The sequence below is a fragment of the Hirundo rustica genome, chromosome 4, assembly GCF_015227805.2.
Source record: "Hirundo rustica isolate bHirRus1 chromosome 4, bHirRus1.pri.v3, whole genome shotgun sequence".
Lineage (NCBI taxonomy): Eukaryota > Metazoa > Chordata > Aves > Passeriformes > Hirundinidae > Hirundo > Hirundo rustica.
Genome location: NC_053453.1, coordinates 64,124,791 through 64,139,623, shown reverse-complemented (window position 1 = coordinate 64,139,623; position 14,833 = coordinate 64,124,791). Strand labels below are relative to the sequence as shown.

At 36.4% G+C, this 14,833-nt stretch overlaps 1 protein-coding gene across 2 annotated transcripts in view; it reads left to right on the top strand.

Moving 5' to 3' along the window:
- The window catches only part of KDM7A (lysine demethylase 7A), a 61,905-nt gene that overhangs the window by 34,537 nt on the left and 12,535 nt on the right, over window positions 1-14,833 (top strand). For both annotated transcript variants that reach the window (XM_040061963.2, XM_040061964.2), the window contains exons 5-14: window positions 152-293; window positions 549-735; window positions 1,610-1,772; window positions 4,534-4,621; window positions 5,344-5,450; window positions 8,073-8,164; window positions 11,162-11,251; window positions 12,118-12,327; window positions 12,899-13,023; window positions 13,513-13,670. In XM_040061963.2, the coding sequence (XP_039917897.1) occupies window positions 152-293; window positions 549-735; window positions 1,610-1,772; window positions 4,534-4,621; window positions 5,344-5,450; window positions 8,073-8,164; window positions 11,162-11,251; window positions 12,118-12,327; window positions 12,899-13,023; window positions 13,513-13,670 (1,362 nt within the window). The remainder of the gene's footprint in view (window positions 1-151; window positions 294-548; window positions 736-1,609; window positions 1,773-4,533; window positions 4,622-5,343; window positions 5,451-8,072; window positions 8,165-11,161; window positions 11,252-12,117; window positions 12,328-12,898; window positions 13,024-13,512; window positions 13,671-14,833) is intronic.

Here is a 14,833-nt window from a genome sequence, read left to right as displayed (position 1 = left end):
TACTGATCTGTCTCTCTTCCAGGAGAAGATAGTCGTGGAGTTTTTCTGCAGAAATGTTTTGATAAAGACTGGAAAAAAGTTAATTTTCTCTTAATACCTGAAATGTCTTTTATTTGTGATAGCCTTAAGAAAGTCATCCTGTTTTTCACAGGTGGTGACAAAGTGATAGATGTCATAGATGTAGCAAGACAAGCAGACAGTAAAATGAAGCTCCATAATTACATTAAATACTTCACAAATCCTGACCGACCCAAAGTATTGAATGTGATCAGCCTGGAATTCTCGGACACAAAGTGAGTATTGACTTCAATTCCTTGAATGTAGGAAGTGGTTTTCATAAGCTGAGCAATATGTGTAGGAATATAATGCCTGTAGTGGGAAAGACAGGAGGAGGTGTATTTTATGCAGACAGCCACTGTCACGTAATGTAGATATAAAATATATTTATTAGTTCATAAGTAATGTCTTTGTAGGAAGCTGTCATTTAAAAAGAGGTGTGCTTACTCCTGCTAATATTAACAGTTCTTTTTTGTTTGCTTTTTTAAAAGGATGTCTGAATTAGTGGAAGTACCAGACATTGCCAGAAAGCTTTCGTGGGTGGAAAATTATTGGCCAGATGATTCTGTCTTCCCTAAGCCTTTTGTTCAGAAGTATTGCTTAATGGGTGTCCAGGACAGCTATACAGATTTTCATATTGATTTTGGAGGAACATCAGTTTGGTACCACGTTCTCTGGGTATGAATGCTTCTTGATTTACAGAATCACAGAATATGCTCTGTTGGAAGGAACCCATCAGGATCATCAAATCCAACACCCGGCCCTGCCCAGGGCATCCCAAGGGTCGCACCATGTGCCTGAGAGCGCTGTCCAAATTCTTCTTGAACTCTGTCAGGCTTGATGCCATGACCTCTTTCCTGGGGAGCCTGTTCCAGTGCCCAGCCATCCCTTGGATGTTTATGACTATGTGAAACAAAAGTTATTCGGTGTGCAGCCTTCTGTTGTGGCATTATCACCTGCATGAAATCTTGTGCTTGCAATGCTAAGGGAGGAGCTTGAAAGTGAATTACTGATCTCTGGTGTTGCATTTTTATGCTTTTATTTTAGCATGCTGTTGGTGGCTTGTAGACTGTAATTGGTTGGCTGATTACTTTAGTAGACTTGTGGGTGATATAGTGAGGTTTTAGTAGGAAAAAAAATAATTGATTGAAAATCATTGGCTTACTCAGTTTTTTATTATGACGAATTTCATCGTGTGTACATCGCAGAAGAGGCAAAGTGGTTTCGTCTTCCATTTTCTCCTTTGGTAGGTGTGTGCATATCCATGAATTATTTATAAAACCTGGATTTTTTTTGAACTCCAGTGAAAAGTTCTGGTTAATTTGTTTGCTTCCTTTAAATCATAAGACACCACCTGGTTAATATGCTATATCTTAGCTCTTGGTGGATTCCATTTGTGAGACACTGGGCTGGGAAGCCTGAACATGCTATAGTGGGAAGATGGAATACTTTACATTTAGGTCAATTTGTTACTTCATTAGAAGTGACTCAGAGGTTGTAGTGTACCTCTAGGAAAATATTAATTTATTTATTTGGTATGTTTTTCTACTAGGGTGAGAAGATATTCTATTTGATCAAACCCACTGATGAAAATTTGGCTCTCTACGAGTCCTGGAGTTCATCTGTCACCCAGAGTGAAGTGTATTTTGGGGACAAGGTTGACAAGTGTTACAAGTGTGTTGTGAAGCAAGGACACACTTTATTTGTTCCAACAGGTAAGATTTTATTCTTGCTATTAGGATTTAGCATGTTTAATCACCAGGAATCATGAATATCATAAAAAAATTGCATTATCAACATTTGGTATCCTCTAAAATTCTGGATAAGAGAGAATAATAAAAAAATCAGAAATTTAGATTTTCAAAACAAGTAACTAGCTTTTAAGATTGGCTGACAATCATGACAATTATCAGGAAATGAAAGGGTATTTGTTACCCAATTAGAAGACAACAAATTCAATTTGAATTTGATTATCAGGGAAGTAGTTTCAATTAATAGAGCACAGATTGTTCACTATTTAATAAGTATCCAGACTAAATTCTTACCATAGTCTTTATTTACTTTATTTACTTTATTTACTTTATTTACTTTATTTACTTTATTTACTTTATTTACTTTATTTACTTTATTTACTTTATTTACTTTATTTTTTAGTATTGCTTGGCCTACTAGGCCTAATTGTTACAGAAACATCACACAGACTTCTTATGCTGTAGGCTAGAGTATTAAGAATACAAGTTGGGTGGGTTTTTTGGTTTGCTTTTGTTGTGAGAAATGCCAAAACAATTCAACTTCTTTTATTAAAGAAGAAAATAGAAAAATGCTTCAAACAAAGTACCTCACCCTACCCAAGCTCCCAAGTACCATAAGCTTACAAGTCTTTAATAAATCAAACCATATTTTGCCAGGCTTTGGTATTTTTGCTTATTCAACTTATCCCTATAAATGCTTTTTATTATTTTTTTATTAAAAATTTGTACTGGGTGCTGTCTTCTCTTTTTTGAGGGGGAAAGAAAGCTTTAAGTATATGGAGCAAGAAAATGGTTTACAATTCTACTTCTGGAAGAAGCCTTGAAGATTGTGATCAGTACATTACTCCATCCTGCACTTTCTAGACTACTGCATTTTTTTCATAGCTCAGCTCTGTACCTGTGAGGTTCAGTGTTTATTGTTCTAGTTCACAGCTTGTGCAGAATAAGTACTACCTGATGAGGCCCTCCACGTGCTCTTAACATTCCTGAACAGCCAGAGCTTTTAAAACCATGTACTTGTGGCTAGAGATAGCGTTAATTGTCCATGTAAGTTCATATATCTATGAACAGAGACAGCAGAATTACAGAATTAAGAGCTTTATTGTGACTCACACAAAATAATTGCTGCATTCTAAGTAATCAGCTGAATCTGAGCTATCACTGTAATGTGGCCACAAACAAAAGTATCATCAGATGATGCTTTCTCATGTGTACATGTATTTCAATGTGTGTACGCATAAAAAGATACTTTCGAATACAAATGTGTGTCTACACGTGTGCATGTATGTGTATACACACATACATATTCGTATACATCTGATGGAGTAGAGTGGAAGAACCCATAAATTAAACTCGGTTTCAAGACAGGTGTTTAGAAAAATGGAAAATTCTCTAAGACTGAGTAATGACTTTGAAAAAGAAACCCTGATCTCTGGTGAAAACCACTTGCTGTTTCTGCTTGCACTGATACCAGTGGATATCATAATTATTTTATAGTCTTGTAAATATGTTCAGAGTAGTTTTCTGATCGAAAATTAATCTTGCATGTAGATGAATAGCATCTACTGGGAGGCTCTTTAGAGTTATTTAAATATTATTCAAAATATTCTGTGTGGTCTACGCAAGATTTTCATTCCTTGTTATGTAGACCTTGATCAAAAGTGTAGTATAAAAATAGCAACCAGGAATGTAAAAAATTTAAAATCCTAAGTTGATGTAGGTGTGCCATAAAACTGCTCATTTATTAGCTGAATTAGGGCATGGATTTAATGCTAGTTTGTAATATGTAGTTGTTTGTGATTTGGTCTGATATTTCCTCAGATTGGGAAGCTTCCTGTGTTTGTCCATCGTGCCTACACTCAATGAAACCATGAAGTAATCTGCAAATGTCTGGCCAACTCACCTTGTGTCAAAGATATCTGTAGGCATGCAGAATCAGAAAAAAGATCTTGACAGAGAAAGTCTACTTGTAGTTTACTTACACTAAAGCTCCACAGTATAAATTTCACAGATAACTGTTTTTAATCAGGAAGCTCATGTAATGTGTTCTTTTGTATACTTAGTTGATATTATCCAGTAGTAATTAGCTAGATTGGTAGCATAATGTTGGCCATGCTCTACCATGTTGAATAGTGGATTTCATAAGGACAATATTTCAATTATGTGACGAACTTTATAGCGTGTCTAGACTGAGTTTTAAGCTGATCATAATTTCACTTGGCTTAGAATGACTGTATTTAGAATAATTTATGGGACCACTTCTGAATTCCTGTTTGAGAAGCTTCAGTATTGCTGAATGACTTTATGTTGTGCAAACAACCCAGTTACTGTAAGCAACTTGTAAATATTGAAAGGCATACAATTTTATTTTTATGACTTGATCTTTTGTTCAGTATATTTTTCCCCTCCTGAGTTGTTTATATTTGTGGATTGGAGTGAAAACCTTTGGAATTTTTACTTGAAAAGTTGGCTTTGTATCCTCACCGCCTCTCCCACTGATAAATGTTTTAAGCTTAATTATTTCAGAAAACTGCAGCTCAACGAGATTTCTGAAAAACAGTAGTTTACATGTTGTTAAAGTTTAGATTACTTGTTCCTAGCACAGAATACAAATCTGTTTGCTTTTTTTCCTTTCAGGAACAGCATTTTTACTTATATGCGTATTTAAAAACAGTCTTAGAATAATTCATACGTCTGTATTAAGTTTCACAATCTGTCATTTCAGGCTGGATTCACGCTGTGCTCACATCTCAGGATTGTATGGCTTTTGGAGGAAATTTTTTGCACAACCTCAACATTGGCATGCAGCTCAGGTTAGTCTCAGCTCTTCCTGTACTCGTTCCCCAGTAAGTAGGATATTCTTTTTATAGAGGTTTTTCTTCATGCGCTTAACCAGGATCAAATTGGTACAGGCTCTCTAACAGACAATAGTGGCATTTTCAGTTAGATTGTATCAAGCACATTCTCTTACTTTACTTCTGCAAAGTTTGTTTCAAAAGCAAAATGAAGGCTGTGCAAGAATTTAAGTGACTAAAAGGAGAAAAAAAAGAAAAAATTCTACTTTGGAGATTAGTATAAGTGAGTCAAACAAAACTAAGGAAGCCCAGGTGTGCGACACAGAGTTGAAATGAGCATCCTCAAGTCAGCATTGCTCTAAGGGCAGCTATATTTAGTTTTTGTCCAAGATGTAGAGCTGTCTTCTAAACATATTGTTTTTATTTATTACAGTGGAATCCCGATAAAATTCCATCTGTTAAAAGATCACACATTGGGTTTGTATCCTAGTTTTATGAAGTCCAACTTTATTCTTAGAAGTGCCGCAGTCAAACTTGATAAGGTCAGAGCCTGAATGAGACCAGAGTTCAATCTTGTCTGTGGTCTAACTATGTGGTACTTGACTTCTTTTATTTATCATGGCCATGGTTATTTTATTTCATTTTATTTTGGACATTGTGTCAATTTGAATGATTACATAGTTGAATAATGAATTTGATAATTAAACCGTTAATGTTTTGTAATATTTGCATTTATTCAGGTGTTATGAAATGGAGAAGAGGCTAAAAACCCCGGATCTTTTCAAATTTCCTTTCTTTGAAGCCATCTGTTGGTTTGTGGCCAAAAACTTACTGGAAACATTGAAAGGTAATGCTTGTTTTGTTTTAAGAGATGCACATGTGTCTGCTTTTATAATTCTTTTTCTCTTAAGTGATAAAGGACTGTGGCATCAGTTTTTTCTCCCAGTCTTCTTTCATATAATTTAAGATCTTTGCATATCCTTTGACATAGCCTTTACTTTGAGCAAATAGTTCAATGAAATGATCCCACCGTTTTATATCTATGGGTTTCTTCTTGGTGGCCTCACAGCCAAACAAAGAAGTTTTCTTGCATTTCTACAATTTTCTTTGACCTTTCCAGTCATGATGCCTGTTGTCCTCTGCTCCTGGTTGTGAAAGGAAAGATGTCTGTGAGGGCTTTTGTAGAAAAGATGCATCGGTTCCTATGAGCTGTGTTAAAATCACATATGTTAGTGTTTATCCAAGAGGTGTCTCAACCACCTCCAGTTCTTAATAGTTGCTGTTCTCCAAACTTCCTCATCCATTCCTTAATTCTATATTTGTACCCATGTATATTTGTGTTTGATAGAGTGCCTATCGGACTTCACCTTCTTTTTACAAGTATCTTGCACTCTGCCTGCTCTGTTTAATCTTAATAATATGATGTATTTCGAAGAACAGAAGTCAACCTTCAGAGGAGGCTGCTGAATTAAATTTCGATTTTGGAAGAGATCAGAATCCCATGTAACTTTTTCTAATGTGGAAACAGTTACAAATTATTGAAAATTATCTCTTCTCCTTTCAACAGATTAAAGCATTGAACAACCCTTGATTCCTAAATGAACATTTAAAGTCTCGAGGTGACCGTAGAGCAACACAGAAATCTTACCAAACAGAACAAACTTGCAGAAAACTTTTCCTTCCAAAAAGAGTATTTTTATCTTGACAGCTTTGGTTTGTCTCACTCATGCATATTTAATGTTTACAAGCTCATCAGAAACCATAGGAACTGTATTCCTGCTGGAAAAGCAGTGGAACATGTACGCTTCTTTAAGATCTAGCTACCTATTAAGCTGTGTGTTCATCCCACTCTTCCCTCTCCCCTTTTTGTCCCATGGCTCCTTGGGTTCATAGGCTAGGAGCCTCTTGTGGTTTGTGTCTTGGGGAAGGGCTGTAAAGCTTATTCTCATGTTATGTTTATTCTTTGGTTTAGCAGATGTTTTGTCACTGAGCAATGCTCTGACCTATAAACACTATAAAAATAAAAATTGGTGTTTCCATGGCTAGGGTGAAATTTATATTTGATTTTGGTCTCAAGACTCATATGAATTAGGTGTTTGCTAGTCAGAATCCATTGTTTTATAAATAAAGGATGATACAAGTTTGGTTTCATGGGGTAATGGTGATGTCCAGCTGTTATCAGTACTTTTTACGAAATTCAGGTCAGTAAGCAAAATCAGCACAGCATGTTCTTCTGCTTCTTTTTATAAATTGGTAACAGGGTCACAAACATTTTAATTTTGACTTTTCATTGGCAGAAAGTGTTTCATGATATGTATTATTGCATTCACCTAAATATTTTTCTTAATTCTTGGAGTTTCAAAATAGGCAATGTGTGCTGTTGTTAATGTATGATGTACTCATTAATTTGAATTACTTTTAGTTCATGCAGTTTTTTCTGTTGTGCCTAAAAAATTCAGCCTGTGGTACTCCACTGTATTCTTAAAATTTTATTAACTGAGTCAGCTAATGGGCAGGAAGATTGCTGCTGTCAGTACCTCTCATACCCTCTGACAAGTAGGAGGTCTTTGAGAGAAGAACAGCTGTTTCCTCACAGAACCTTCCTTTTTCTGCCAGCTTCCTAATACATTATCCATAAGAATGGTGTTTTAGTAGTGTATTCTTTTAAGGGAATAAAATGAGCCAAGTGGTTTAGTGTTGATCCACTTGCTATTGACAAGTGGAAATATTTGTAAGGAACATGAGGAGAGGTTTTAATCTACTTTTGTCTGTTTATGGAGGATTCTTCTTTTCTTTTTTTTACCCTCATGAAGCAAATGAGAGAATAAAAAGAATTGCAATCAGTTGGGAACACCAGCTTCCCTAAGAAGAGAAGCTTCTGAAGCAGTGTTTTCCACCCCCTGTCCCTTTGATTTTGGGAGTAAAAATGATGTAAACCATGTGAGGGAGAACTGTGATAATTGGAAGGGTGGCAAAAAATGTTTGGGAAGTGGAAGTATGCTAGTCTGAGCCTTTTGCATATGTATGGGGATAAGCAATGCAAATTCTAATTTAGAGATACATCCCACATCCTGCTGGTCCCCTTTGACTAAAATATTTCTCAATGAAATAGAAGTGATTTTTTTCCTCAAATGTTATTTTTTGTTCTGTATTTTAGATCTGGGTTCTTTTTCCCTAAATGACCTTTAGCATTTTGTAAACTAACTCTAATTCATACAAGAATAAATTTAAAAAAGGAGGTTTTATGTAGAATCACTTTAGGGTTAGATTTTTTTTTTTTTTTTTTTTGGTGGTCATTCTTGTTGTTACAGTATGCACATAAATGCAGGATGCCATGTTTCATTTGCTTGCCCAATTTTTCCTTTACTGTGCTCTTGCACAATGGCAACTGTATTGGCTGAAGGGTAGGTATCATTCTATTGTTTTCCCTCTTGATATGTTTCTAAATTGGTTTCTGCATCCTTTTTAGAACTGAGGGAAGATGGTTTCCAGCCTCCAAGCTATTTAGTGCAAGGAGTGAAGGCTTTACTCACTGCTTTAAAATTATGGATGAAAAAAGAAGTAAGTATGAGTGATTTTGCATGCTATTTTGGTGAGCTCTGTTTTGATTTAGAACTTCGTGAAGGTCTGTGCCCTTTTATAGTTTAAGATTATTTTTATCTGTTAATGAGTACTGAAAAAGTCAATCAAAAGTTTATACTGCTGATTTGGGGAAGAATCATAATGACAATTTTATATTCCATGATGATAATAAAGTTTATTAGACAATTTAATAAGCTCAAGTATTGCGGCTGATGGAAGTAGAATCTTGCTGTACCTCAGGATGGGATAAGAATGCCAGAGGATAAGGTGGGTCTTTTTCTAAGAAATGTGTTTATATGGTCAATTAATCCTAGTCTGAGGCAGTGCAGGGATGGAATGCCATGGTGTTCAGCAGTTTGCATGCATGTCAGTGGTGTGGAAAGCACATTTCAGCTATAGCTGCTGAGGAGTCGGTTTAGGCTCAGATTGAGGAATATTAATGTCAACTGAATACTGTCCTTACTCAACACTGATTGACCCTTGTAAAATCATAAGTATGCCATCAGTGATGGCTTTCCTGGGCTCTTCTCTCCAGGAAAGCTTGTTTGTTTTGGCACAGAACTGGATCTGGTCTAATTCCATGTGTTTTTTCATGTGCCTGTGCTAAAAAGCTCCCTTGCAACCAGTGCTCCTTGGGAAGTGCTATTCACTGACAGGCAGTTTGGTTCTGACTGAGGGTGTTAATCCTAGTTTGTTGCTGCCTGTGATGTTGCCTTATTGCAAGCCAGACTTGGACGGGCTCTTTGAGATCTCTTTCTGCTCACAGCTTCTACTTCAAAGAGTACTAACTATGCAACATGTATGATAATTGCACAATGCTGCATCTAGCAGTATGAGCTCTGTGGAAGTGAGCATAAGGTCCAAATTCAGAAGTGGTTTTACTGTGTGGAATGTGCTGGGGTCCAGCCTGTGTAGCATTCCTGATCCCAGATGAAGCTCTGCTGGCCCTCTGAGTTGGTTCTCCATCGTCTCTTGGTCTCTGCTGTTCTAGGTGAACACTTGTTAGCAAGCAATGTGGCAGTGTTTACAGGATGTTAGGTCTAAGCTGTTAAACCACACGTGAATCTAAGCCGTCTCTGCATCTCTGGCATGGATAATAAGCAAGCCAAGTGATCAGGCTACTGAACTGAGATCAAGCATAGCCTATATAAATCCTTACTTTGGTTTGAAATTGGATTCAAGTTCCTTTTTTCTAGATTGCTGTAGTGTAGTATTGTAGCATTTGTGTAGTAGGTCATTAAGTATTTTGATTCATGTGGAATGTGATAAGTTTTCTTCTTATCTGGGGAAGAAAGATCAATTGCACTTGCTGTATTCTGAATGCTGATTAATGAGACTTGTGAGTATTCCCAAATCCTGGATGAACAGACTTACTCATTTGTAAGGGAGGCGCAGAGCATCAGTGATTTAGCCACAGTGTTGTCTGCTGTCCACCAGCTATGCTGTTTCATCCTTGCATCCATCTTTTCTGGCTACTGCTTCATCCTTGAGGCAGTCTTCCTGTGCAGCAGGCCATGTGTGCGATAGGTTTGGAGTTAGAGGCAGGTGGGGACGAGAGGAGCTTTATACCTTGCTGCTTGATCTGCTCATGCTGAGGATTTCAAGACAGTGACTGAAAAATGGCAAATGCATGCTCCTCAAATGAGAACCCCTCTCAAGAGCTTTCGCGTTTGTGTCATGGAGCGTGTCTTTTCAACATAGGTGAATCATCTTAGAGGATTGTTTTGTGCCATCTTCTAGAGAATTTCAAACTCATCCTCTTTTGAGAGAGGGAAGTAGGAAGAGTTGAATGGTCCTAAAATGACCAGTAACTTGATGGAAAAATTACACAGTTTAGTGACAGAGCTGCTTTTTTCTCCAGGGTGAATGCATAGAAGTATGATACATTCAAAGAATGAACAATGGTAAATAATAGCAGGTGATTTAATCTTCCCTGTAGAATTAGGGGCACTGAAATGAGTAATCATACCGTGATTATATGTTGGTGTTGGGAGTTTTTTTGGGAGGGGGAGAAAGCATTCATTTTAAAGACTGAGAGGAAGCCAGGTCCAATGAAATGCACACAGAGTATTGAATTGCTTCTAGAAATCATTTTGCTGCTGAATCTCATTTTAGAAGTGTGGGTAACTGAAAGCGTTTGGGATGTTTTTCCATTTGAATAGTTGATAACAGGAATTCGTGTCGGTCATTCTAGCCTGTGTGTTAAGTGATGTTTTATCTGTTTGATTCTAACTAGAACTGTTCTGAGGGGCATTTAAACTCCATATGAAATATTTTTTGCTAAATCTAACTGTAGAGTGTTTGGACTTCTGTTATGTGTGTATATATATGAAATCTGTCTCTGATGCGGTTTCAGAGGATTAAAGGGAACATAAACTCTTACGGCTTTCTATGTTTTTTGTAAGGATTAGGGTTTTTTTCTGAGTTGCATTTTTCAACCTGATAGATTTTAAATAAGCTAAGAAGGTAATTTTTTAGAATTGGTTGTCAGGAAGATGTCAAAATCTGCATCTTGATTACCCATGATTATTCTTGATTTGCTCTTGAGATTAAATTTTTGTCATGGTGAATTTCCCTTAGTCTTAAGGTGTTTTTAAAGTCGTGACTCTAATGAATGTCAGAAATATTACTCTATACTGACCAGGGTAAAGGGAAAAAAGGTGATTACTGTACTGAGGATAAAAAAAAAAAAATTAAGTGACTGTCAGTATGGCTTTGTGTTATCTCTTCTTTGGATTCTTGGAGACATTGGAAGATATCTGCTGTCTACTAAAGCTTGGAATGGAAGCTACTGTGTGTATGTATCAGTCCTGGCAGTTTGTGGTCATTACTACAGAAATGAGTCTGTTTTTTCTTTTATTTTTTTCCTTGTAGTTTTGTTTATTTAAGACTATTTCTGCTTTTATCTGGGGGGGAAAAAAAAAAAAAAAGGAAAAAAAGAACTAAATATCTTTTTTTTCCCCTCTTTGCATACAGCTTGTAACAGAGCATGCCTTTGAAATTCCAGACAACATTAGGCCTGGGCATCTCATCAAAGAGCTCTCTAAAGTGATTCGTTCTGTAGAGGTAAGAACAGAGACAGCCCTATGTAAGTCTCCAGAAAATAAATCTTTGAAGCAGGGAACTCCCATCACAGTTATGGTTCTGATTGACCATATTCACCTTTTAATTGATTTACCATTCGTTTAATAATAGAACATCAAGAGGAGAACTGTTTGAAATACTAAGCTATGGGTATTTCAGATAAAGAAAATGGATAGTGAGTCCTTTATGTATGTTTTGTTTATTTTTAGATTTTAATGGTAAAATTATTTGTAGGTTAGTATTTCTAAAATGTAGTTACTTAAAACTACTAAAGTGTAGTTACTTATAACTACTTAAAATAATTATTTTTGTGTTGTTAAAGACTTTAATTTAATATTCTGTGCATATTCCATTCTTCTATCTACTTGTTAGTTAGTTCTGGTCCAGTTGTAACCTTCACTTCTGTTTTGTGTCTGTGTGCTATATAGTCAGTGCAGGAGGACTTCCCTTTCTTTTTTTCTTCTTTCCCATATCAGTGTTTTGCTCCTTTATTCTTCACTGGTTATTGATTCTGGAAAAATTGTCACATTTCCATGTGAAGAGAATGGACCTGAGGGGATATGATCTGTTGTGTACAATACATGTCTTCCCTGTGCTACATTCCTGAATAAAGCCACATGTTTTGGTGGCATTATTCTTTTGGAATAGCATAAAAGCCTTAAATCAGAAAGGGGTGCACTAGACCCTAACTTTGTACATCAAATCCAAATGAAACATGTAGTTATTTCTCTAAAAGGTCTGTCAGTTTTCCTTACATAATTTATATTTAATTAGATGAATAAGAAGCAGCACTTAAATATGTGGATTTATTCCTCTGAGAGTATTCTGAAAAGTGCTTTTAATTACAGGAGGAAAACAGCAAATTAGTTAAAACTCAGGGAATTCTTGGTGTGTCTCCGACTTCACGATCTTCGCATGAAACAGCTTCCCCTCACCACTCCAGACGAAGGGTGAGGAAGCTGCGAGACCATGCTACCAAAACTCCTTCTAATCTGGACATCCTGGAACTCCACACTAGGGAGGTGCTGAAAAGGCTGGAGATGTCGCCGTGGGAAGAGGCAAGTATTAAGTTACGTGCAAGGGAAAACAAAACCAGAGTCGTTTTGTAATGTCTGTTGAAAGGACAGTGGTTTATGGATGCGTAAGAGTACAGACTAGAACTCTTTGTCATGTGAGATAAAGATAGACTGTTTGAGTATATGTCAAATGTAAATTGCTCTAGGCTAGGAAGTTCTGCTTAAGGCAGGTTACTTTCCATTACTGATGTTTTGTGTTCCTTAAATCAGTTCTGAGATACTAACATTGGGGAGTACATACCCAATCCAGCAGTTGCTGTAGCATTTCCAAGCCCAGCTTCTGGCTTGCTGTTGGTATTTCTCCAAGGGAAGCATGAAAGTATTTTAGGAAAGTTGTATTTGTTTCAGGTGCTTCAGGAGAGTATAGATGATTCAAGGAAGGAGAAGGTGCAGTCATCTCCTTTACATCCAAACATGTTTTGTTTGAGCTTTTTTCAGTTGGTTATCCAGGTGGTAGCCATCCTAGAAGTGAATTTAATCTTTTACAGAGTGCAGAAAAAACAATTGAGTTCATAAGAATAAACAATAATCAAAATTGCTTTTACTTCTTTAGGATATCTCAAGCTCAAAACTGAATGGGAGGTTTAACAAGCCCTTTCAGCCTTCTTCTACAGTACCTGAATGGAGAACAAAAGACAATGATCTTCGCCTTCTGCTGTCGAATGGAAGAATCATTAGGTATAAAGGATTGCTTGTGGATACTTTTTCCTCGTTATTATGGTCTGGAGTATGCTAGTTGTTCATATTTCTATTTGTAGAGCTTCTTAACTTCTTACCAGTAAGAGTCAGGTTAGGAATACAGAAGGAATGTCTGTGTCTGCTGTCCCCTAGTGGAGCCACAGTTAGGGAGTCAAGAGGAAGGGATTCTTTGCATGTTCCTTTGTTACAGCATTTCATTCACGTGCTCAGTAGGTTCTGAAAAAGCTGGTTTGTGTCCATCTATAAGAGTGCTTCTCATTAAAAGTACTCTGGTGTTAAACTTTGCATCTTTATGGAAATGACAGTTATATAGGAAGTAAATGGAAATACCTACAATTCAGAATGAAGAGATGAGCATAAGAGAATATTACTGTCATATCTTGAGAGTGTGTTATAAATAATGAAAGGAAAACAATTGCTTCAGGTTTTTAAGAGTAAAAACTGACTTATTTTTCTTCTTGTGAGAAGAGATGAGAGACGTCCATTTACAGATCGAAGTCTTTACACAGCAGACAGTGAAGATGAAGATGACAGGACAAGGTCGAAAAAGACAGCTGTTAAGGTAGAAGACCAGCCCTCAGGATTTGAAGGAGAAGGGAATGCAGATACCCAGAAACCACTGAACAGTAAGATTGTCTCCAAGTCCTATCAGATGAACATTTTGATTGTCTCAATGAGGGCCTAACTACTGTTTGTAATATTTCAGTCAGACTAAGTATAAAAAGGATAAATAAATCCGAGGAGTAGTATTAGAAGTTACACATTTTAAATATTTAAATATTTTAAATGTTATCTGTCTACTGGAGAAGCTAACAGGATAGAGATGAAAAGTAAAACACATTTTTATGTTAGTGTTGTCTTGAATGCTATGGACAGCATTTTTCACAGTGGAGATTTAACTAGTGTTTTTGATGAGTATTTGTTACTCTAGGTCTGCTTCATGGTGTAAGAATGCTGAATTGATTTTGTTTTTAAAACCAAAATATACCTCATTGTGAAAAGCTCATCACATCATTTCACTGTAGAGAATGAAAGATCATAATTGGTAGCTAATTTTAAATCTCTCTTATATTTTACTTTTTCTGTTCAGTTTGCCAATTTCATAGTTGATCATACAAATTTGTATGTTTTACTAATGAATTGCTTTATTCCACACAAGTTATAAGACATAATTTAAAATTAATAAAATCTTATACATTCAGCCTTTGTAATCTGTAAGGTTAGGAAAGAATTTAGGTAACCAGTGGAGTTAAATGACCCTTCACTAGGAACTAATCTTTTTTGGTCTTTTGGTAGCCTCAAGCCCTCCTCCCAGGTATTCAGCAGTGATGATTGCAGTGTATTAATAAAGTGTCAATATTGAATGCCTGTTGCCAATGCCTACTTTAATAGCACTATCTGTGTGCAGATAGAATTACCTTGACGTAGCTGTTCAGCTCTCTGCTTAATTATAATCACATCCTTTCACAGTACAGCTTAAAAGGGCTCAGAAAGTGTGTACTAGGAAACTGAAGTCAGCATTTAAAAGATGATAAGACTCCTCTGGAGACTTAGTTTCCTGCACAAAAGTCTATAACATTTGACTCTGCTGTCAGCATGAATAAAATATTTAATTATTTTCATTAACAAAGCAAATGATAATCCCTGTTGACTGTGCTTCCAGATATCACAGAGGACAGTATTAGAAAACCTGCACATGAAAGAATTCCCTCTCGAGTTTTCTTGAAACAGGGCAAACAGCTTGTTGAGTGAAGGCTTACTGTAGTGGTTTTCCACTTCCAAAATTAAA